The 22529-nt window shown below is 47.3% G+C and overlaps 1 protein-coding gene across 1 annotated transcript in view; it reads right to left on the minus strand.

Annotated features, from left to right (window-relative positions):
* The window catches only part of INSRR (insulin receptor related receptor), a 672290-nt gene that overhangs the window by 32420 nt on the left and 617341 nt on the right, over positions 1-22529 (minus strand). The window contains exons 20-21 of the mRNA XM_069604567.1: positions 7075-7204; positions 5152-5286 (exon numbers count right to left, since the gene is read on the minus strand). Of these exons, the coding sequence (XP_069460668.1) occupies positions 5152-5286; positions 7075-7204 (265 nt within the window). The remainder of the gene's footprint in view (positions 1-5151; positions 5287-7074; positions 7205-22529) is intronic.

Here is a 22529-nt window from a genome sequence, read left to right on the forward strand (position 1 = left end):
AGACAGAAAGAAATCAAACATTACATTTACTGCTAATAGGGTGCACAGCTTTGATTACCAGGTATATAGATATTAGCAGACATGGCTCCATGCATTGTCACTTAGTGTACACATTCCTTGGTCCTAACCATTTCTATAGTCTATATGTATCATTCAAACCTAGTCTGTTTGGGATTGCTTACATAATTTGTCCGGCCGTGTTAGAGTTAAGCTCCCTTTTTCCTTTTGGGGGTGCTCTTCAGGAGGAATTTGTGTGCCATTTTTGTTGCTCAAAAAGCGCTGTGTATTTACAAGGCACACTTTTTAGTGATTTATATTGCTAAGACTGCGTCACGATTCAAGAACGTGCAAAGAAAGGCAATTAGAGGTTGGCAAATTTAAGCCAGTGGATTCTACACGACTACTTCAACTGCACTCACAGCAATGGGACCAGTTAACCACAAGGCCTCTTGCAAAAACATCTCCTTGGCACAAGGTTCTGCACTTAGGAAGTGTGTTCATTCTCCAAGCAATAGCTCCTTTGAGATTTTTATTTTTGTATTTGTTGGACATTTGTATGGTGCCTATACACAGGTGTTCCCAGGCACCACAAGACAAGATGGGGGACATGAGGACATGGGAATCTCAAAAACATAACAAAAACTGTTATATTGGCCTTCTGACAATCCAACCAAGGATGTGTGTGCAATACTTACCAGGAAACATTGCTCCTATCGGTGAGAGAACTGTTCTGAACAATAGACTTTGAATCATCTAATTTCTAGAATATTTTTGCTATTGTTGTTAATGCAAAATTCTTTGTCAATTTCAGTGCTTTAAAATTAAATGAGGAAAACCAAATTACAGTTCTTTGACATCTTACCTACCACAAATGTTTACAATCATTTTGACAGATAACAGATCTTGTATTAACTGTCCTTAGCATCAATGTTTACCAATATTTAGCTGCATGCCATCTCCACTACGATCTGAAAGACACAGGGCCTAGTAAGATTGTTTGTCTTGTCCTCGCTCTGTATTCCCCCCTTGTCTTGTCATGCCTAGAAACACCGGTTTACAGGCATGTTATAAATAACTTATCATATCACTAGAGAAGCCGAACTCTACACTGGAGCCAGACAAACCTTGTATCAAGTAAAATGCCATTTGGGACACACCAATGCTTGGATCATTGCTTTACTAGTTTTAGGTAGACTCGCTGGCTTTGTGAAAGTTGGCCAAGAATGTACCCCCCTCTTAAATCCTGAGAAAAGGGGGAATCTTCAAAAGTTTATTGGACTAAATGGAGTGAACCTACGCCCTTGTTGCCAGATATTTGCCTTCAATGATCCCTTTCAAAGTTTAGGTGATTCCAAGGACTGGCTTTACTTCCTCTGCAATGAGGACGACATCAAATATTAAGAGAGGGCTCCGGTACAAATGGAAACTAAAAGGGCACATCCCTGCGCCCCTTCATGAGGAACACTGCATGTTCCTGGAGCCAGAGCCTCCAGGGGCAGAGGAAAACTCCCTAAAGTCGATATGCAAGGAGGAAGGCTTCCTTCAGGCAATGGCGCACCATTTTAAGAGGTTTAACATGTTCAAGGAACAGAGGTTGCTCTCCCTTGTGCCGATTCCCACTTTGGTTCATTCCCTCTCCAAGTTGAGAAACTCTGGAAATCCCAGTTCGGCTTTCCTTCCGTGACAGGTCCTGAAACACTTCAGTTATCTTTGCATTTGCTCTTAAATTTTAAAACTTGAGTGAACTGGGACTATTGGGCTCTTTGTGCTTTGAGTTTTTACTCGAATTAATTTATTGTGTGGCCGATAGACGAACAAGTTACTTTCTTACCTGGTAACCTTCTTTCGATGGGATGGTCCGACGACATATTCCATATCTATAACATGTAATCACCACAGCTGTGCTGCTTCGGAAACTTTTTTCTGCGTCCTGCGTCGATGACGTCGATGCGCCGTCATCAAGGGCCTCCTCCGACGTCCGACGTCATCCGATGTGATAAGTAGGACGCACGACGCCCGTATCCTCAGTCGTAGTTTTTTCCCCCAGATCGTGTGACACTAGTCAACTGCCAGTCAGACACAAAGCCTTGCGGAACGTAAGCTGCAATCGCAAAAGAAATTCTGCAGCGGGGAAGGCAGGGCGGGAGCGATATGGAATACATCGTCGGACCATCCCATCGAAAGAACGTTACCAGGTAAGAAAGTAACTTGTTCTTCGAGGGGATTGGGTCCTCCGACGTATTCCATATCTATGACAGACTCCCAAAGCAGTACCAGAGCAAGGATGAGGGAAAGAATTTAGAATCAAAATTTAGAATAGCCAATCAAATAGCAGAGCAAAGGACCGCCTTGCCAAAGGCCAGATCCTGTGCTCGGATGGAATCGAGGGAATAGTGACGTACAAATGTATGTACTGAAGCCCAGGTGGCTGCATCACAGATGTTGCGAATAGGAACACCCCTCTGCAGGGCAGTAGACGCAGCCATACCCCTGGTAGAATGGGCCCGCAAGCCAGCCGGTGGGTCCTTACCCGCCAAGCGGTAGCACTCCGAGATGGCCAAAATAATCCAGCGAGACAGTCTGTTTCGTCACAGCTTGCCCCAAACGCTTTCCAGCATAACCAATAAAGAGTTGATCGTCCACTCTGACCCGGGACATGCGTGAAACATAAAAGCTTAAAGCTCTCCTAGGATCAAGCCTATGGAGCCTCTCCTCTTCCTTACCAGGATGCGGAGGAGGATAGAATGCCGGAAGAACAACCTTCTGAGCCAAATGAAATTCCGTCACTACCTTCGGAAGAAAAGGAGGACGAACTCGAAGGACAAGCCTGTCCTTGTGAAATACAGTGAAGGGTGGCTTAACTGAAAGTGCCTGTAACTAACTCACTCTGCGAGCGGAAGTAACCGCAACTAAAAACACAGTTTTAATAGTTAACAGCCTCAAAGGGCAAGAATGTAAAGGCTCAAACGGAGCACCCATAAGAAACTTAAGAACAAGGTTTAAATCCCAACCGGGCACCAGGAAAGGTGACAGAGGGAACACATTAGTGAGCCCTTTCAGAAACTGTGAAATTAAAGGGATTTTAAAGTAAGAACACTCTTCAGATGAGCGCTTAAAGATGGACAGCGCCGCCAGGTAACCTTTAATGGTACCCACTTGCAAGCCCCTGTGGGCCAAAGAAAGTAAAAAGGACAGAACCATGGGGATGTCACATGCAAAAGGATCCACATTCTGAACTCTGCACCAGTCGCAGAACTTACACCAACGGTACAGAGACTTTGTTGCTGGCCTTTGGGCCGAAAGCAACACCTCCATCACGTCTTCAGGGAGGTCCCAATCCCTATACCTCAACCTTTCAGAAGCCAAGCGTGAAGGTTGAGGGATCTGACCTCTGGATGGAGAACCTGACCCCCCTCCCGTGAGAGCAGATCGTCTCGGTAGGGAAGACGACGCGGAGGGCAGATGGACAAGTCGAGAAGGTCCGGGTACCACGTCCTCCGAGCCCACGCCGGAGAAATGAGGATCATCCGGGAACCGAACTTCCGTAACCTCCGCAGCACTTGCGGGATGACAGGGACTGGAGGAAACGCGTACAGCAGCGGGAATGACCACTCCACCACAAACGCGTCTCCTAAGGCTCCTTTTGGAGGAAATTCCCGCGAGCCGGAGCCTCGAGAAAGCCTGTCGACGCCGTCGACGCCTCAGACGTCGATGTCTTCCTCGAAGACCTCACAGGTGCATGCGGTCTCGAACGCGTCGAGGACCGGGACCTGGAACGGGTACGTTGAGAACGAGTCTCCTTGTCCGAACGGGACCTCTCCCGTGACTCGTGCTGACCACTCTTGCGAGCGGTGTCTTTCGACCTCTCACGACCGACCCCACTCGGGGGCGCGGACGGCTTAGTACCCTGCGACTCAAGAATCGCCAGCATTTTCTTCCCGAAGGAAGCCCATTCCTCCGGCGTCGCACGGCTGGTGGGGTAAGCGACGTACCGGGCAGAGTCCTCCGAAGAGGACCTGGAAGACGACCGGTGTCGGCGCTTCTGAGAATGCCTCGAAGAGGCTGAGGAGTGGCGAGACCGACTCCTAGAAGGAGACCCACGAGACTTCCTACGATGACGCGGAGAGTCACCCCTCGAATCATCCGTCGAAAGCCCCGCAGACTTCGACTTCCTGGGCTTGGACACCCGACCTACCGACAACTTCTTTTTACGTTCGCGTAAGGCTTTGGACGTGAGCGACTGGCAGTCGATAGTCATCCGTGTCGTGGGCCTCCCCGAGGCACCAGAGGCAGGCGTCGTGCGAGTCCGTCACCGACATCTTGGACCCACACTCCCCGCACTTCTTGAAACCCGGACGCGGGGTCGAAGACGAAGTAGAAGACATCTTCACACGAAGGATTTTCACAAAACGAACAGGTTCGAAGAACCGAGAAGACCAGAACTCCAAAGAGTCAAGGCGTTAACCGAGATTCACGAAGCAACACGTTCGCGGAAAAAACGGAACTGAGGCTACGGGCGTCGTGCGTCCTACTTATCACATCGGATGACGTCGGAGGAGGCCTTCGACGACGGCGCATCGACGTCATCGACGCAGACGCCGAAAAAAGTTTCCGAAGCAGCACAGCTGTAGTGATTACATGTCATAGATATGGAATACGTCGGAGGACCCAATCCCCTCGAAATATGGTGTTATGTTAAATTATATTTCATTAATTTACAAGCATCAGACATTTGATAATTAATCTGAACGTTTTCAACAGCGTTCTCAACAAAGATGAACTTTAACCTTCAAAAAACAAAAATGCAGAGGGTTCAGAAGTAAGAGCAGAGCTTGCCTCGTGCCATTGGTCTTTGAGATACACTGGCTTGGCCAGGAAAAAGTAATTTGGCACTAGCCAAGCACTCTTGTCTTCTAAGAGGCAGCGTCCTGCCCTGTGGCTGTAGTGGGCCCTTATTGCCCAACCTTCTCTGCTGCTCATCTTCCCTGGAGCAAACTTTAAGCTTTGAATCACTCCATTACCCAAATGTAAACTTTGGACACGGCATGGTTGTAAACAATAGACAGAGAAACATGCTTGTTTACTAGTTCAGCGCAGGCAGCCACATTCTCACACTTGAACTCCAAAAGGGGGCTGGGGGGAGGCACTTACAGTTTCTCTTCGCAGTTTTCAGGTTTTTCCAAGATTCCATTGTCAATCACGAAGTGGAGGACCTGCTCGTTGGACATGCCCTGATAGGGCTGCTCGGCCAGCGTGGCGATCTCCCAGAGTACCACTCCAAAGGACCTGCCAAGACACCAAGGCAAATGGCTTAAATGCATCACTTGGGCACATCCCTGACCACCACACGGCATGAACATGCACTGACCCTTTCTAAGGGAAGAGTGGAGGTAGGGATAACATCACAACAGACGAGGCTTGAATGGCTCACGAAGCATAGGGAGGTTCGAGGACACAATGCATACAGTTACATGTTGTTTCTACTTGTATGTGCAGCTGCTATGCACTTGGAGTGTTCACCGAGTTTTTGGTGAATGGCAGCAATCGTACAAGTACGAATACGCTGATCTGAAACCGATAGTATTACTAAGTTGTGGCTATTGGGTGGCACTTCAGCACCACCTATGAGCTGAAACTATTGTATTGGAATACTGCTAGGGAGAAATGGCATGAGGACATGGGCGTAATTTTAGGGGGTGGGGGGTGTTTGTCCCCCCCCCCAACTTTCATGGCACACCATTTTGGGCCCATTCATTTGGCTGGGGCACCTTTTCTTCAGATGTCATGTCCCCTCCAACATTTTCAGCAAAGTTACTCCACTGCATGAGGAGGTACACAACACTTGTAGGTTTTGGTTACCCACCCAGTGACTGCCCATGGCCATGCCAATCCCCATAGCCAATCCCACCCACTTCCACTCCCTGCGCACCCAAAACACATCCTTGCCAAACCTTGTGCTCAAATTGCCTACCAGTGTTCTTTCAAAGCAGTCTGGGGGTTAATGAATTAATCAGAGCTCTAAACGTGCTACTAAAGTAATAAAAATGCCTTAACCAGGTCTGCCTTCAGCCACTAGATGTGTGTGCCCTTCACTGAAGTTCTGTTAAAAATAAGCATTGGCAAAGCCAACGGTTTTGACTTGAGTTAAATTATTAGGCACTTGCCAGGCAGTGCTATTTGCCCAGGTAGGTGCTAGCACGATGGCCAATACCACCATACCAGTGCCTGGCAAATGCCTTTTGCCATGCCTACACAAGCACCAAACACTCTTAGCAATGTCCATGCTTGTTTTAATATGGAATGTACTGGTGCTTTACCAGGGCACTGCGAGGAAGGGACCCAGGTCCGGGCAGACCATACCGCGTCTAAGGGGATTCACTAAAATCACTTTGGGAACCTGGATGCGCCTCACTGATGAGCCCCAACAAGGCTTAAACCTTTTTCAGGTTGTGTGCTCCTGCGCAGAGATGAGGCAGTTCAGTGGCAGAATCTAGAATGATTTGCACATGGCTCCACCCATTCCTGAAATGGTACAGGCCGACTAAAATACAATGGAAGCTGCAAGGGGAATTACCAGTGGTTAGGATTAATTCAAAGCTTTTCATCCATCACTTTCTAGTGTTTATAGCCGGTCTCCCCAAGCGGGAATGGGCATGGCAAGACGTTGCTGGCAGTGGAGGGGGGGGGGGGGCCGAGGGGTGGATAAGGCTGCACCGCACTGGCAGTGGGGGGGCGGGGGCCCGAGGGGTGGATAAGGCTGCACCGCACTGGCAGTGGGGGGGCGGGGGCCCAAGGGGTGGATAAGGCTGCACCGCACTGGCAGTGGGGGGGCGGGGGCCCGAGGGGTGGATAAGGCTGCACCGCACCGACTAGGCCCAGCAATTTAGTAACTGAGTTGCATGGGCTCCCGTGCAAGTGCAGCAGGGTTCACTGTGGTGGCAGGACTAAGACTGATTAGCATATGCTGGCCTCCTTCAGTAATGGAACAGTCCAAACAACAATCTTCAAACTTAACCCCTCCCCACATCACTTCAGTATTTTCCTCACCCTCCAAAACCGTTACCATTAACTCACCAGACATCAGAGTGGGGTGTAAAGATGCCATCCTTGAGCGACTCTGGAGACATCCAGCGAACAGGAAGCAGACCCTTCCCGCCTTTCCGGTAATAATCGGTCTCGTAGATGTCACGGGTCATCCCGAAATCTAGAGCACAACACAAAAGCACAAAGAAAGTTAGGCCCTTTTATTTTCTAGATGAACTATGCTCTTTCTGCTATGGGATTCCTTTGTGTAATGGCAAAACCACATCGTGCTATCATATGCCTGTCCTGCGCCACAAACTCCAGGGTTCCCCCTAAACCAGTCATATTTCTTGAATAATTACTTTGATCGGTGCGATAAGCAGAATAATTACAAAGTAGATCAAAAAAGTTCTAATATGGCAACCTGCAATACCCGTATAAGCGCCTGTGAATATTGCTCTTATTTCAGGCTAGTTGTGACTTCACTAGTGGCTTTTAATAAGAAAATTACATCACAAACAGCTGTAATCAGTTATTACAGTCGTAGGTCCCAATGCCTGCTTGAGCCAGCAAAGAGCAGGATTCCAGCTGTCACCGCAGCACTAAAAGCAAGGCCTCTAGCCTCACAGCCTGGCAGATTCCCTTCTTCTAAAGCATCTTTGAGGCACTTTCCAGCCATTCCTGGACAGGCAAATGCTCATGGGGTGATGTGTATTCTATTCACTGCTAGAATGTAACAAAGGAGAGCAACCATCTATCGTCAGGTTAGTTTAATCCCCCAAATCGCTTTGAAGATGCCTTTTAATAAATTCCGTAAACACTTTTTCTGCATCACATTACACGGTGTCTAGTAAAGTCTACAGGGAGTTTATATAGAGACCACTGTAAGTTTTACATTCGAGTAAACAAGAAGACAGTAACTAAAGGGGGCCAAGGGGGTCGCAGCATTTGCCCACGTGTAATGAATAGAATTCCGTGCAGTGCATTTTAAAAGAATGCTGCGCGTGCACGCCTTAGCCACCTCGGAGTTCCGTGACCTTATAAAGGAATTTGACCTTCAGCCTCGTTCCTCTATTTTATCATGAATTCCTCGGCGTCTTGCAACATCCTTATAATTTACAGTGTGGGGTAGTTAATCTCATATTAGAAACATCAACAAAAAGAACTTTGCCCAAACTAATTCTAATGTAAAGTCACAATTTCATTTGAACATGTAGTTTTCATGCACCCAGGGCTAAAGTCGAGGGTACACGTGGGTGGGCGGAGTCCCCCACTTTTTTTTTTCTTTTCAGACGGTGGACTCATTTGCTTCCAGCTAAAATGAGAAACATTGAAGTCGTCCTTGAATTTATAAATGAAAGCCGACTGCCAGATTTGCAGGCTGGACACTTCACCACTGCGCTATATAACCTAATGAAAAATAACAACTAAAGGTGAAATGTCCGATTTTGGTGATGTCACATCCCATTGCGTTTGTTGATGAGTCCCCCCACTTTAATTTTTAGGACTTGACCCCTGCATGCACCCAAACCATTAAAGTGCAGAGCATCGCAAATCATTACCATTACATCTTCTCAGCCTCTTGGTCTCCAAGGTGGCGTGTAAGGGGTTATAGAGGAGCAGATGTACACATCCGCAGGAGATCCCGCCCCCCTACCTCCTTTGTATTGGAGACATGAGACCGTGCCTTGCCTGACACCAGCTATCGTGCCAAAACTGCAGCGAGTATTTGGAAGGAGATATCCATTGAGACAACCCTATCAAATGTATTCGAGTTGCTGACAACCTACAGGAGGAACTCACTGAAGAAATATGAAAAAGAACTAAGAAAATGAACTAATGTCAAAAGAAAGTGTGCACGACGTCCCGAGATACTGAATGAAGGTAATATATGGATCCTAGAGGACAAATGACAAAGTAAAGAATCGAGTGAACTATCAAAGTGGAAAAGAATATTACACTATTAACAAAGTGCTGCGGAAAACAAATGTTCAATGTACAGACGCTGAAACTCAAAGTAGATCAAGTCATCATATAGGCTAGCTATGAGTAGTGAGTAGAATGCAGGCAAAGTCGGCATTGTATAGAAACTGGACATTGGTATCATGAAATAGTAGGCCAAGAAATCATTAAGAATAAATGAAAGGCTGCGTCCAGCAGAATAGCAGGCTAGTGGAGCTGCGTGGCGAGGTGGTCTGGCCCAAAGTCAAGATCCTAGAAATCAAGGTCAGCTATCTACTCTGAAGAAGAACGAGTGTGCAGAGGATGAATCCTCTCACGTTTAGGTGTGTGAGAGGCGAGGGCATGGACATAGTTGTGGCTGGGAGTGTAGGGGGCACAAGGGCATTTCGGACTACAGAAGTACCGCCAGCTCCTGAAAATAGTATGGTGTGACCCTATGAGCCAGTGGTAAGGGGCCAGCATGACAGGCAGCGTTCTGTGTCGGCGTGCTGGGCCAGCACATGCCGCGCTCGGTGCAAAATGCTCTGGAGGGACCATCCTCCTGTTCCCTTGGGGTCCGGCGGCGTGCATGGGGAAACCCTGTCCCATGCTCAGCCCGCCGAGCCGACATCGGAGGGAGGGTGGTGTCGCGAGGAGCAGTCCTGCAGTGCCATACCTACCGAGGGCACAATCTCTTACCTTCATGGCCGGCAGACGCTGCCTCTCTTGCTGCAACACCCGAGGAGGAGCGTCCACACAGTAGGCAGACCGGACCACCGCAAGCTGGAGGAGATGGGAGCCTCCTGCCGACCTGCTGCACGCCAGAGACGGGGCCTATGCAGAGCCCAGGAGCTGGAGTGCGCAGCGGGAATGTAATAAGCCACGTGGAGCTCGTGAGCAGAGAGGGCGGTCCTGACAATCACTAGTGCGGCTAGAGAGGGAGAGGGGGCGGCAGCTCCTCTTGTAAGGGGAGGGCTTTCACAATACCAGCCTATCAGGGTGGGTGTGGCAGGATCTGTCCCTGATTGGATTAAAATGAACTAAATAGCCCTGTAGGTAACCTCTTAGCTCATTCCACCAGCCCTAGAAAGTGTTGGTGCGCTGACTACAAAGGGGATGTAGAGGTCCTCTCCCTGTCCTCTCTAATTACTTTCCTATTTACTAAAAGTTAGTGCATACATGGTGGGGGTCGGTCTCTGCCTTTAGTGTTGCCGCCTTCAGAACGTATGTCTTATAACATAAAATGCTTTCCCTATGTTCAATACTCAAGGGATGTTAAAATCGTATCTTTCTGTTCGCCTAACTTCAGGTTAGATAGAACTGGTGATAGTAATTACTTCAACTACGCCCCCTATGTCTATATATATATGGGGTATCGGGATCTGGCTAACCAGTCCAGAACTTCTTAGGGGTAGGTCAACCGGTTTCAGCGGGGTTTAGTTATTAGTTATTATAGAACAACAGCTGTCCGACAAGGAAACATGCAAGGAAATATCCTTTAACCCAACTATACAGGTGATGACTCTGATCCAGGAAACACTTGATGCGGCTGAAAGAAGGAAAGTGATATCCGAAAAACTCGCCAATTCTTGGAAAGCAAGTACCCTATAACACTGGTACTTTATATACTTCCGAAAATTCACAAGTGGCTTTCTAAAGCTCCTGGACGCCCAATTATCGCTGCCACCGAAAGCCCTCAAGCCTTTGGCACAATATTTGGATAGAATTCTACAGCCTTTGATACAGAATACAGCCACGTATCTAAAAGATACGATACATTTCCTGAGAAAACTTAGATGTGCAATTTGTGGGGGGACGCGATATATTGTTCACCATGGATGTCACGTCACTTTACACCAATATAGTTCACAAGTCGGTACTTGAAGCTGTTGAGTGGCTACTATTAAGATCAGAAAATTGCCAAGGCGACCGTTTATTCATTCTTACCCTACTCAAATTGGTCTTTGGAGCCAGGTTCTTTCTACAGATCTCAGGAACTAGTATGGGGGCAGCGATGGTCCCCCGTTTTGCTAACATATATATATGTACTTCCTCGAACATGAACATGTGATAACGTTACCAAGGTGGTCCCGACATCTGGCCCTGTATGTACGATACATTGATGATATATTTGGCATTTGGTATGGGCCTATGCAAGAGCTGGAAGAGTTTCACTGTGATGAATCAAATGCATCCAAGAATTAAATTCACTACCGTGACTAGCCAGTCCTCTATCCACTTTTTGGATTTTGAAGTCTACATGAAAGAGCGGAAACTGGAAACACGCATTTTCACAAAAAGTACACATAGGAATAGCCTGCTCCTCGTCACAAGTTTTCATCCACAGAGAACTCTCGACAGTGTACCGCTAAGTCAGTTTCTCTGGTACAGACGAAACATCTCAGAACCGACAATCTTCTTTGCTAAAAACTAAGTTCAAAGCAAGGGGTTACAATGATTACTCATTGATGGTGTGAAAAAAAGAGTAAATACTATAGAAAGAGAAACCCTATTGATACCAAAGCCATGCAAAAGCAGGGAAAGCACTTGTATATGTAACTATGCACTCTACACAGAGTAGAAGGATAAAGTGGATTATCCAGAAGCATTGGCCGATGCTGCAAATGGACCCTAAATTAAAACAACTCTTTCCCCAAACACCTACCTTTGCGTATAGAAACCATAGAGCGTTACCCAACAGCCTGATTAAAGCTGAAATACTGACCCCCCCACAATGGGCAATAAAACATTTAAGGGGACTACACCTTGCTTGAATTGCCAGCACTGTGTGAACATAATAAAGGGTAACAGTATTAGACACCCTCACTCAGGTAAACCAAATTTGGTTAAAACATTCGTGAACCTGCGATGCCATGAATGTCATCTATGGCTTGAAATGTCCATGTGGTTTTTATTATGTGGCATGACCACAAGAAAAGTGAAAAAACGTTGGACGGAACACAAGTCCAACATTCGCACTAACAGTCAGAAATCCCCTGTAGCGATTCCTTTTGTAGAAGCCAGGCAAACTGTGGCACAATTAAAATGTGCGATACTCCAACAAGTGAAATTAGGTTCCCGTGGTGGTGACTTAGTAAGGAAGCTTTAGCAAAGGGAAATTCTATGGATTGATCTACTGGATTGCCTTAGCCATAGGGGCATAAATTATGAATTTGACCTGATGTGTTTTGTGTGAAATATTGACAAGTTTACTTGCTATAGAAAGTGAGCGGAGGTAATCTCTGCAAGCGTAGTGGCTGTTAATATGTCCTCTAATCCCATTAGAGTGTTAACGGTTTGAAACCTGCGTTTACGCGAGTGCCAATACCGACAGCATTGGCACACCTATCATCCAATAAGAATGTGAGCAGTTTCAAAACTGCAAGTTTCCTTCTACAATATGAATGATATGCCCCGGTGTGAAATTGGACATGTTAGCTGGCTGATGCCTGCGAGCGACACCATGAGAATACTGTGATGTTAAGAGTATGTCTTGATATATGCTCATTTGCCTGTACCATTGGGCCGTTTACCACACTTGCTCTGGGTCCTCCCTGTGCCCACTATTTGAGGCAATCTAGCTTAGGGTCTTCGCCGTTTATTACTGGTCATTGCCATTGAGCAGTAAGTAGCTTTCATAGGCTCCAATTAGTCTTCATAGCACGAATGCGGCAGGCATGGGGGCCAGAGCAGATTATTCTCTGCACTTCCCCCATGCCCTCCAATTGACAATGTGAAGGACTTTATCTTAAGCCACATATGCCGGTGCTTACCAACTAATGTTCCGGGAAGGACCGAGGCACTGACATTCACGTATATTACCGTGGATGGGAGCACTCGGGTCCGTTCCCCTGCTAAGCATTCCAATACCAAGATGGTGTACCATGGTAGCAGCGCGCATGTGCTGAGTTGCCATGGTTACCAACATATCAGGGATTCTGCGCTGCGCGTTCGCGTCAGGTGTCTGTTCCCCGTCTTTCTCTCCTTTTGGGCGAGTCCGAATACATTTGAGACTTGATTGCTGTATATTCATACGAATCGGGATGAGCATTAGAAAGATCAGTAAGTTTATTATGTGGCTGAGGGACGGCCGCCATGCGTGCTGTTCAGTAACAGACTGCGGCTCCTCCATAATCGGTCTTATGCTACCGCAGTTTCACAAGATGACTGTTTCCATCCCTCCTCCGAGAGGCGACGCACTATATTACGAATAACCATTGTTGCTGAAATAGACTCCGCTTTACTACACAAGAGACGTTTGTTAGATGTTTCTACCACAACCATGCACGGCTTTATATCTCGTTTTTTCACACAGACACACGTTAATTAGATCTATTGACTGCGGCGATCAATGGTTTTATAGGGTTTGGTGAGCAACCTGAATGCTTAGTGGAAAATGAGTGGATATCTGAATACGGATTTCAATACAACGCATATTATAGAACAGCCACACACGCAACTGTGTTGTTCTGCCACTTGGTTTGATACTAGTGGCTCATACAACTTTACCTTGAATCCCTTTTTAGGGACTTCGGTTTCCAGCCATACCACCTGTCGCGTATCTGCGCCCTGCTGCAGTGTGTGACTGCACTCCAGCACAGTGAGCAAGGAGAGATTTTACGTAATTGAATCTGGCATTAGTTGATGTAGCCCGTGGGTTGATAAGATTTCTTTCCCCGCTTGACAAGTCTGATCTTGCCGACAAGTCTCTCTTGTGGATTGGAAGGTTGGTAATGTTCCCCTTTACTTCAAGGCACTTGATTGAGCCCCCACTTTGAGTCTTTGTTCTTGTTATGATTCTATAGGTACCCACACCCTGAATAATTTGATCCGTCGGAACCAATAGCTAACCTAGCCCCGAGGATGGATTTATTGTAAATCCGAAACGCGTTGGCAACAGAATAGACCTAATGGTGCTATTTGGGATAATTTACTTGAATCAACAAAGCTTTCTTTACACGACTTTGTGTGGATGTTGTTAACACAAGTCGCAATATTTGCTTTGTCTCATACACAGAACTTTGTTCTATGGAAATCTGCATTTTTTATGTTGAATCAAATTTGTTATCCAGACAAGAAAATAACTGCCTAAGTCAATTTTTTATGTGGATTATGCATATGATTTATTGTATATTTGGTATATGTGACATTCTTGGAATAAGTCACAATGGGACACTGTTTGCTGAAAGATATTTCTTTCTTTATCCTTTATAGTAAAAAACCCTGTTTTCAAACGGACTACTATGGTTTGGTGAAGCGAAGTTTATTGACGAAAGATTCTTGATTTTGTATAATTTACATGTTGTTACAGTCTCCATTTGAGAACTTTAAATACTATATTGTTAGTGCATTATAGTCTATACTCCTGATTATACCAGGTCTAAAGAGGCTCCAGACATAGAGACTCCCTGAATCTGACCTGGGACTGGTGGTCCCCCTAGGAGTGCATGTGGGGCTATCGTGTGGTAACACACGATTTCGTTCTTCATGTTTTGCAAGGAGTCATGGTCCAATTAGGAGCCTGCATTCTTGGGCTTATTCATTCAGCCAATCTGTGCACTAGAATCTCAAAGAAAGTTCAATGGAGTTCAGTCATCCAATCAGTGCCCTGATTGTGCTAAACGACGTTTGAGGCTCTATAGAAAGGCCCTGCCAACTGCTTGCTCTTGGGGGGGGGGGGGGGGGGGGTTAATCGGTTGTAAGAGATGGGCCACACAGAGCAGGCTCACATAAAAGGCTGTTTTCGAGTGTTCTGAAGAATTCAGAAAGATTACAACAGTTCCACCAACAGGTGTTTGAACAGACACGAAGACAAAGCAGCATGAAAAATTGACAAATTAACCACTCCTGGGACCAACAACCTGTACAAACAATTTAGCTGGTGGGTGCTATTTGGTCATTTATCCACCCATTGACTGCCCATTTCCATGCTAATCCCTATGGCCATTTTCACCCACTTCCTGCTCCATCTTACCCTAAAACATCCTCCAGGGATCCCCGATTTGGCTGTACCAAGCAGTAACATCAAACTGTGTGCTCTAAGCACCCACCTGTGTTCTATGAAAGCGGTCTTCTGAGAGTAAATGGCTTAATTGGAGCTATTATTGGCATATTAGCACCCGGGGAGAAGGCTCCAGCCAATCTGGTTCCAAGAACACGTGGTGAATCTTATGATCCAAGCCTGCATTTCGTTGGGTGGCTGGCGCCATCTCAGAGTTCCTGTTGCTCGCCCATGTTGCCATACCCGGGCGGGCTGCTCAACCACCAGCCACCTCCTAAATGCTTCTACCCCCTCACTTACCTTCTCTGCAGGACTCTACTCCTTTGTCCTCCGCCTCCTGCCAAGATAGAAATGGAAGACTGGCTCGTCCTCCATTTCTATGACTGGCTCCACGACGGGTCATATTTAAAAAAAAAATGAACCCGGGTACTGTTCGCGACCACACCTGCAGCAGTGGGCTCGGTCAACCTGTAATAGCACAAGGACCACATTTTATGGCCCTCACATGGGTCTGGCCTATGACTCGTGGCCCAGGCCATTACCGGCTGACCCAGCCCAATACACCCATTATTGGCCAGTTAGTCGCATCAATGCAATGCCTGGCAAATGCCTATCCCGTGCCTACAAAAAAGCCAAAACTGTTGGTATTGCCTCTGCTAGTCCTTTTGTTAAAAAAAAAAAACGAAATGAAATAACTTCTATGTGATCCTGTCCACCCCACCCCACACAAAATACAACAAAAGAAAGTTACCCTATCCCACTTTACAAATGTATGTTGGTTTGTTGTGGACTCATCTATCTACTTGTTTTGTTGGTATGTCACAGTGCAGTGTTGTAGGTTTACTTGTTCTCAGGGTGTTCTCAGAGTGAATGTGCGTTCTGCATGTTATTAGCTGGCAGTTTATTGGCTAGCGCTCAGATAGTGCGCATGCAATGTTGCGAAGGGAAATGTAGGAGGAAGAGATGCATTTCTCCTTGGAGGAAGGAAGAGGGGAGGGGAGGGGCCTCGTGCCAATCATTGGGCTGGATCATGACCCTCAGCCATGCATCATCGCTGGACCTCAGTCAGCAGGGGAGGTTGCCGAGGGTTTGGGCGTGGGCCCAAGAGATGTGCGACAACAGGACCATTGGAGGAGGCTCCGAAGCTTGAAGGCAAGCGCCCAATGAGGCATTGCCTTTTTAAAAGCAGGAGAGCATGCAGGTGAAGTGGGACGACATGGTCTCCTCTCTCATGTAGGAGGTGAGGGTCTCTGCAGAACGCATTATGGAGGATTCTGGTGGGACAGGCCCTGTCCCGGTTTGGTGTGGGGTCATTGAAGAGGAAGGGTTCTCCACCCAGCAGGATGTTTGGCGTGGAGTGGTAGCTCCATCTGGAGGGGCCCTGGGGACCAGCCTATCGAGCTGCGTGAGGGCGCTGAGGCAAAGGAAGGACACAAGGAGATGGGTGGGGAAGGAGGCTTGCACAACGCATGCTATTGAAGTGTGGGCAAGACATGCACACCAGTGCAGACCTAGAGATGGAGGAGGTACTACAGTGATCAGAACAAGCCATGAAGGAGTGGGAAAGCTAGCCAGCCAATAATCCAGCCCTCTTTGACAAGGACAATAATCTGGCCTTGTCAAGAGGGGATGGAGAAACCCACTCGGCCAGGGAAGATCAGGCCAACCAGAGACAACGCCCTGCCAGTACAACACCAGAGGTGGACAGTGGAAGTTGAGGGCCCAAATTCCTGTCACCTCTACCCCCACATCCCCTCCCAAAGTGGGAGTTTGTTTCTGAGAAGTACTAAATTTCACCACCCCATGCCTCTAAACAAGAATGCTTGCCAGGTTTTTTTCTCCCTTTTCTGGACAGGCATGAATTAACCATCGAGCAAGGAAGAACCAGCAGAGGAAAAAGCAGCCCATCAACAGTCTGCAATGCCAGACTTCACAAAGTGGCATAAGGAGGGGGAGGAAGCAGATAGCCACAATGCTTATGTGGTCACGGAGCATGTCATGCATGGCTGCCGAGGACCGGCAAGCTCTGCAGCTTCAGCATGGACACACCCTTATAGACTACAAGTGAAAAAGACCCAGGACACAAACCCAAATAGGGTTTAACTTACTTTGTGGGAAGCCATCCACAAGCCCCCCACCACAAACTGGAACATTGTAAAATTCCAGCTGCAACTGCAAATACAAAGCAGACCCATGTGGGGGGAGGGAGGGAAGGGGCAGAGCTTAACACACAACTTAACATTTCCATCGTTTGTAACACATTCCAGGCAAATGATCCAATGACAGAAGCAGAGGGAGCATAAAGCAGACAGCAATAGGCAAGACATTTTGGGTAGGTTAGATGAGGTCAGAGGTGGTGGAGGAGCAAGGAACAGGCAAGAGGAAGGATGGCGAAGAGAGATGTGGCTGTAATTTTTGGAGCAGGTGAAGCATTGGTGAGTGCTAGTGGCACTGCCTTGTAAGTGTACACATGTGTTTAGGAGAGGGAGTGGATGTGGTTGAGTGAGTGAAAGGAGGTTTTTTGAGTAGAAGGAGAGGGGTGTGAGGGATTAGACCATCCGCATGGTGGGTGTTCACTTGCCTGGGCTTTTTTGATATTTTTTAAAGAAATTGAAATATGGGAGATTAACCTCAGAAAATGTGTGGGGCTAATCCTCACACATCACAAGATTGCTGGTGGGGACCCAGCATTGGTTCATTAAGGTAGGCTTTGCCTACACCAATCGCTGGGCCTATTTGGCTTTAAAGGCGGGTGGAGACACTCTTTTGGCAGATCATCTGAAGACTTCTCGAGGAGTAACAAGGACTCATTTGGACCCTGGCTGAAGGTACAGCCTGCCTTACAGCTTCCGCCTGTGAAGGGGGGCCAGGATTTCCAAGAGGGAAGCAAGAGCCCTCCCCTAAATATCTCCCAGGGAACAGAGGGAGATACTGAATCAAAGGACCCTCTAGCAGCTCCAGAACTGGTACCCAGCCCGCACACAGCATGCCCTGGTAGACTCTGCAAGCAAGCTTCCTAGGTGGCAGCGAGTCCACTAACTGAAAGAAGGACAAGGCCGTTACCTGCAAAACTCTCCTCAGCTTTGGGCCGTCCACTTTAAAGGATGACACAATCCCAGCGGAGAAGCTAGGAGGAGGGCAGTGCACCGACAAGCATCCACCAGCGTTCGCCTTAAGGACATTTGAGCCAGTCGAGCCCCTCGAGCTGCAACCGGCTGCATCCCTGACTGTTGTCACTCCGCAGTCGCTAAAGCCGTCCGAGACCTCGAACAGTGATTCAGACCCACGAGCCGCACTGATACGATTCCTGAGCCACTGTGTAGGCCAGCCTCCAGCCGTGTGTCCAGTCTCGCTCGCTGAACTGTTTGCCGCCCGATACCCGCAGCTGTCTCCAGTCTTGAATTCTGTCGCAGAAACTGAAAAGCACCCTGAAACCGACTTGACCCTGTCAAGCACCAATAACGTCTAGAAGCAGAAGGTACATTGTGGTTCTGTCCCCCTGGTCCTTCTCCGAAGGCCCCCAGTGAAATTTTACGAACCATTACTCCCTTTGTGCTTTAAGTATTGAGATTAATAAATTTACCAACTACCCTCCCGTCCGTATCCAGAGTGCATCCCTTTTCCTTCTTGAAACAGTCTGTCCGCTGCATTCCTTTACAGGGTGGGATGTATTTTGTAGTTTGCTAAAACTGTCTGTTGTGATAATAAAGTAAATATTTATAAACAACCTGACTGGACAGTCCCTTTCATCATTGGGTAATAATTGTATTTTCGCTGTGTTACAACTAAGCCTGCCATTCTGTCCACTTTACCAAAATTGGACAAGGAGGTTTATAATTTGCTTGTGTCTTCAATCTGTTCGGATAACTTCTGGTGTACTAGAGGTGGGGGGCTGATTGATGGTTTAGAAACAGATATTCATCCCTGGACAACTGGTAGCCCGGAAGTTGATTCGTCACAGGGGGAGAGGCACATCAAGGAGGACGAGAGTCACATGAGGGGATGGTGGGGATAGGGTGTTGTAATGTGGGGGAGGAAGGAGTAGTAGTAGTAGTAGTAGTATCAGGGAAAATGTGTAATATCAATGGATGGAGGTGAGCTCTAGAAGGAGTGAGACATCAGAGGGACAGAGGGAGACAGGGAGTAGGTGGATTTGGGAGCAGCAGAGTGGTTTGAGGAGAACATCAGAGGAAGCAGAAGGAAGGGTATCAAGTGGGCGTAACATGAAGCAGAGCAAATTGGGCAGATGGTAAACAGCACAACCCACTACCCCCCCTTTGAAACACTAACCACTGGATAACGTAATGGCAGTTAGGCCGTCCTGGAGGGAGGACAGATATTTAAGGCATTGACATCCACGGGCTTCCCATCCAGCATAAGACGGAACCTAGACAGAAGAGAGAAACATTTGGCACATACTAACCTGGGGATTAGGGACGCCTGGGTTAGGGTGGCATTGGCGTGTTTAGAAGGAAGGGATGGCCCTAGAGCCCAGCCTGAAATCGAAAGAAAAATCCTTGAAGTCTTAGGGTGTAGAAAGTGTTCTTTGAGCCATCTGTGAAACCAGGCAGATAGCCCAGACCCATTTTCTGCAGAGGATTTGTCACAGTGGAGTGATAGGGAGCAGTTGACAGCATGGTATTACGCTATCACAGAGGATGGTCACATGGGTCTGCAGTGGACAGGTAGCTTGGTAGGAGGCTACGGAGGTGAAGCTGTGGGCTGCTGATTAGTCAAGCTTCTCAATGACCAAACTAATTCTATTGAAATCAAAAGTAATAACCCAGTCCTGCTAAACCCACAGTGCCCGAGCCATGTTGGTGTGGAATTCCCACTGACCTAGCAAGGTGACAATTTAGAAGAACCCGAGGGCCAAAGCGTAGGCCTCCCTTGCAAGCCAGGGAAAGACTAATGTGACTGACATTGGAAAATCAACATTTACTGGAGCACGCCAATTTGCTGCACCACTTGAGGAGCAGCACTGGCAGGAACAGGTCCTTAATCTGTGCACTAACCACTATCCTCAACTTGGCCTCCCAGTCTTGCCCTGCTAGGCTGTAATAGGGCTGTTAGTAGTAGTTTAGCAAGTGCAGAATGGGCAAATGAGTAATATGAATATCCTACTGTAAACAATTAAATAGGTTCCACATGTGTTTGTAACATGCAAAGTTTGGATTTGTATCCACCATTCACATGATTAATTAGAAACGTTTTATATTCCCCCAAATAACAAAATAGGTGACCCCCATTTCCATGTGTATGCTTTGGTGAGTAATGGTCATCGTTTGGCCTGGCCAGTTAACCACAGCGAGCAGCACCTTTCAGTGACCAACAACAAGGGCCAAGGACTTTAGGTTCCAACAGAGGTAACATTGATTAGACTATTGTTAGCCCAAGAGGGCCAGTGCTCATTGCTAGTTGCTCTGGTAAGATTGGGGGAGGTCCAGGAGGACTAAAAGACCAGAGCATTGAGCAAAGCAGGAGGAGGAGAGGAAATAGCACCGGAGTGTTAGGGGAGAGCGCAGGTGTTGGGGCTGAGAGAGTGGTACCAATTTACTGTGGGAGAGTGAATGGAGTGATTTTGGAGGGAGAACAGAATGGGGAGCGGTTAAGAGAGGAGTGAGAAGAGGGGAAAATAGCCAGAAGGACCAAGTGGAGGAGGAGTGGAGAATAGTTTAGAGGAGCGAAAGGATGAGGGGAGAAGAGTTAGGTGGGATTGGAGAAGTGGGAGGAATCTTATGTGAAGTGCAGATAAGTGGAGGGAGGTCAGACATGATTCAGAGAAGCACGAAAAACTCTGAAGCTCCATGAAAGGGACCGTCCTTGATGGGTCACCTGGGAAATCCTGGAGGGAGCGAGATAAGACCACACAGCCTCTAGGCTTCCATACAGGAACGGAACGATTAGACACTAGGGCAACGATATTTGTAGTGGGCAGTCAGTGAACACTCAAATAGTGATAGGTGGTCCTTGGTCAGGGAGGTGGGAGACCCTTTGACCGAGACAGACTTGGCAAACTACCCAAAACCCTAATGCTCCACCCTTGTGAACACTTAACAACAAAACATGTACAATTATTATCTCCTTTGGAGAGACTTGACTTGTCATACAAATGAACTTGCTGTTATCTTTTAATTAAAACACCAAGACATTGCTCTATGTCAAAGAAAGACTCCCCAAACCATTCTGTTTAATGGTCTTAAAATGCTCCCAATTTCTGACCAATATTACTGGTCCCATCTGTGTACAAAAGCACTGTAGTCCGCTACAAGACCCTTTCCATTGTCCATAAGTCTTTCTGGGGCCTGGGCCCACAATACCTTCACCTCCCCCTCCTTAAATACCTTCCTACTCTATCTCTTCGCTCCTCCAACTCCCTCAGGGTCAGTAGCTTCTCCAAGCAACGAGTTGGGGGTAGTTCTCTTTCCTCGGCTGGGGCCTCCCTCTGGAACATCCTCCCTTCCTATCTGAAGCTTGGAGAACCATCTTCGGTTCCGGAATCACCTCAAGACCTTCCCCCTTGCTTCTGCCTTTGCTCTTCCTCTCCCCTCCGGTCTGTCTGCTTCGGCACCGGGCACCTGCTTACCCTACGATTTTCGGGCCCAGGTCCCTGCCCACCCAGCCCACACTCCCTCTCTCCTTGCAACCCTTGCACTTGGGTCTGTATTTGTAACCTGCAATTATTAGGCACCCCTTGTCTGCGCTTTAACCTTGCACTTGCCACCTGCTGGCTGGACTACCTGTGCTCAGCACTTTCCACTCCTGCCCTCCCCCTTGCACCTTTCCCCTTCCTTCTCCCCTGCACTTACTAGGCCCAGTGACACAGAGCACGCAAGATCACTGTTTTGACCCCCCTTGTTCCCATCCCTTGCCTCATCGCGCTCTGAAACACTTGTGTATGAGCACGATACAAATAAAATATATTATCATAAATGTCCCAAATATTCCTTATGGAAAAACTCAAAATCTCAGTGAATTCTTTAAATCCTACATAATTTGACCATGGTTAATGCTTAGGAATGTCGCCCATTTGCCATTTACATTACTCACACTCAATGTAAAAATCAAGTAAATTCAAATTAGGTTAACCCAGTGCAAATGTGCCTGGGCTGGATGGGCAGAAATTCAGAGTAAGCCATTCCAGGTGCCAATGTGCATGTTCCATTTGTGATATTAAAGTTTGCTTCAGTTAGATCTGGGGTTGCAATAAAATTGACAGCACCTGAGAGCTGATCAGATCTGTTGAGGAACAAATGTTTCTCCCCATTTAATTTGAAATCCAAATGTTGCTCATTGCCCACAAAATGTTGGGCAGCCCCGATATTTACGATCTCCCGACTGTAGTGTACCCCAATGAGCACTGCTTGATTGCTCTTATGTGCCATTTCTTTGGAATCCACACCATGTATTGTCCACTTGATTCACTAAATCTCAATCAAGTAGATTTAACACATAAAATAAGGAGCAGAGAATGATTGTATATGGCACGAGGAAAGCTGGATATCTAAAAAGGAAGGTGGTCTTCAACTGAATAAAGGCAACGAGACCCCCACAATGAATTGTG

Source organism: Ambystoma mexicanum, chromosome 1p, assembly GCF_040938575.1.
Source record: "Ambystoma mexicanum isolate Mex_15411 chromosome 1p, UKY_AmexF1_1, whole genome shotgun sequence".
In the NCBI taxonomy this organism is placed as follows: Eukaryota; Metazoa; Chordata; class Amphibia; order Caudata; family Ambystomatidae; genus Ambystoma; species Ambystoma mexicanum.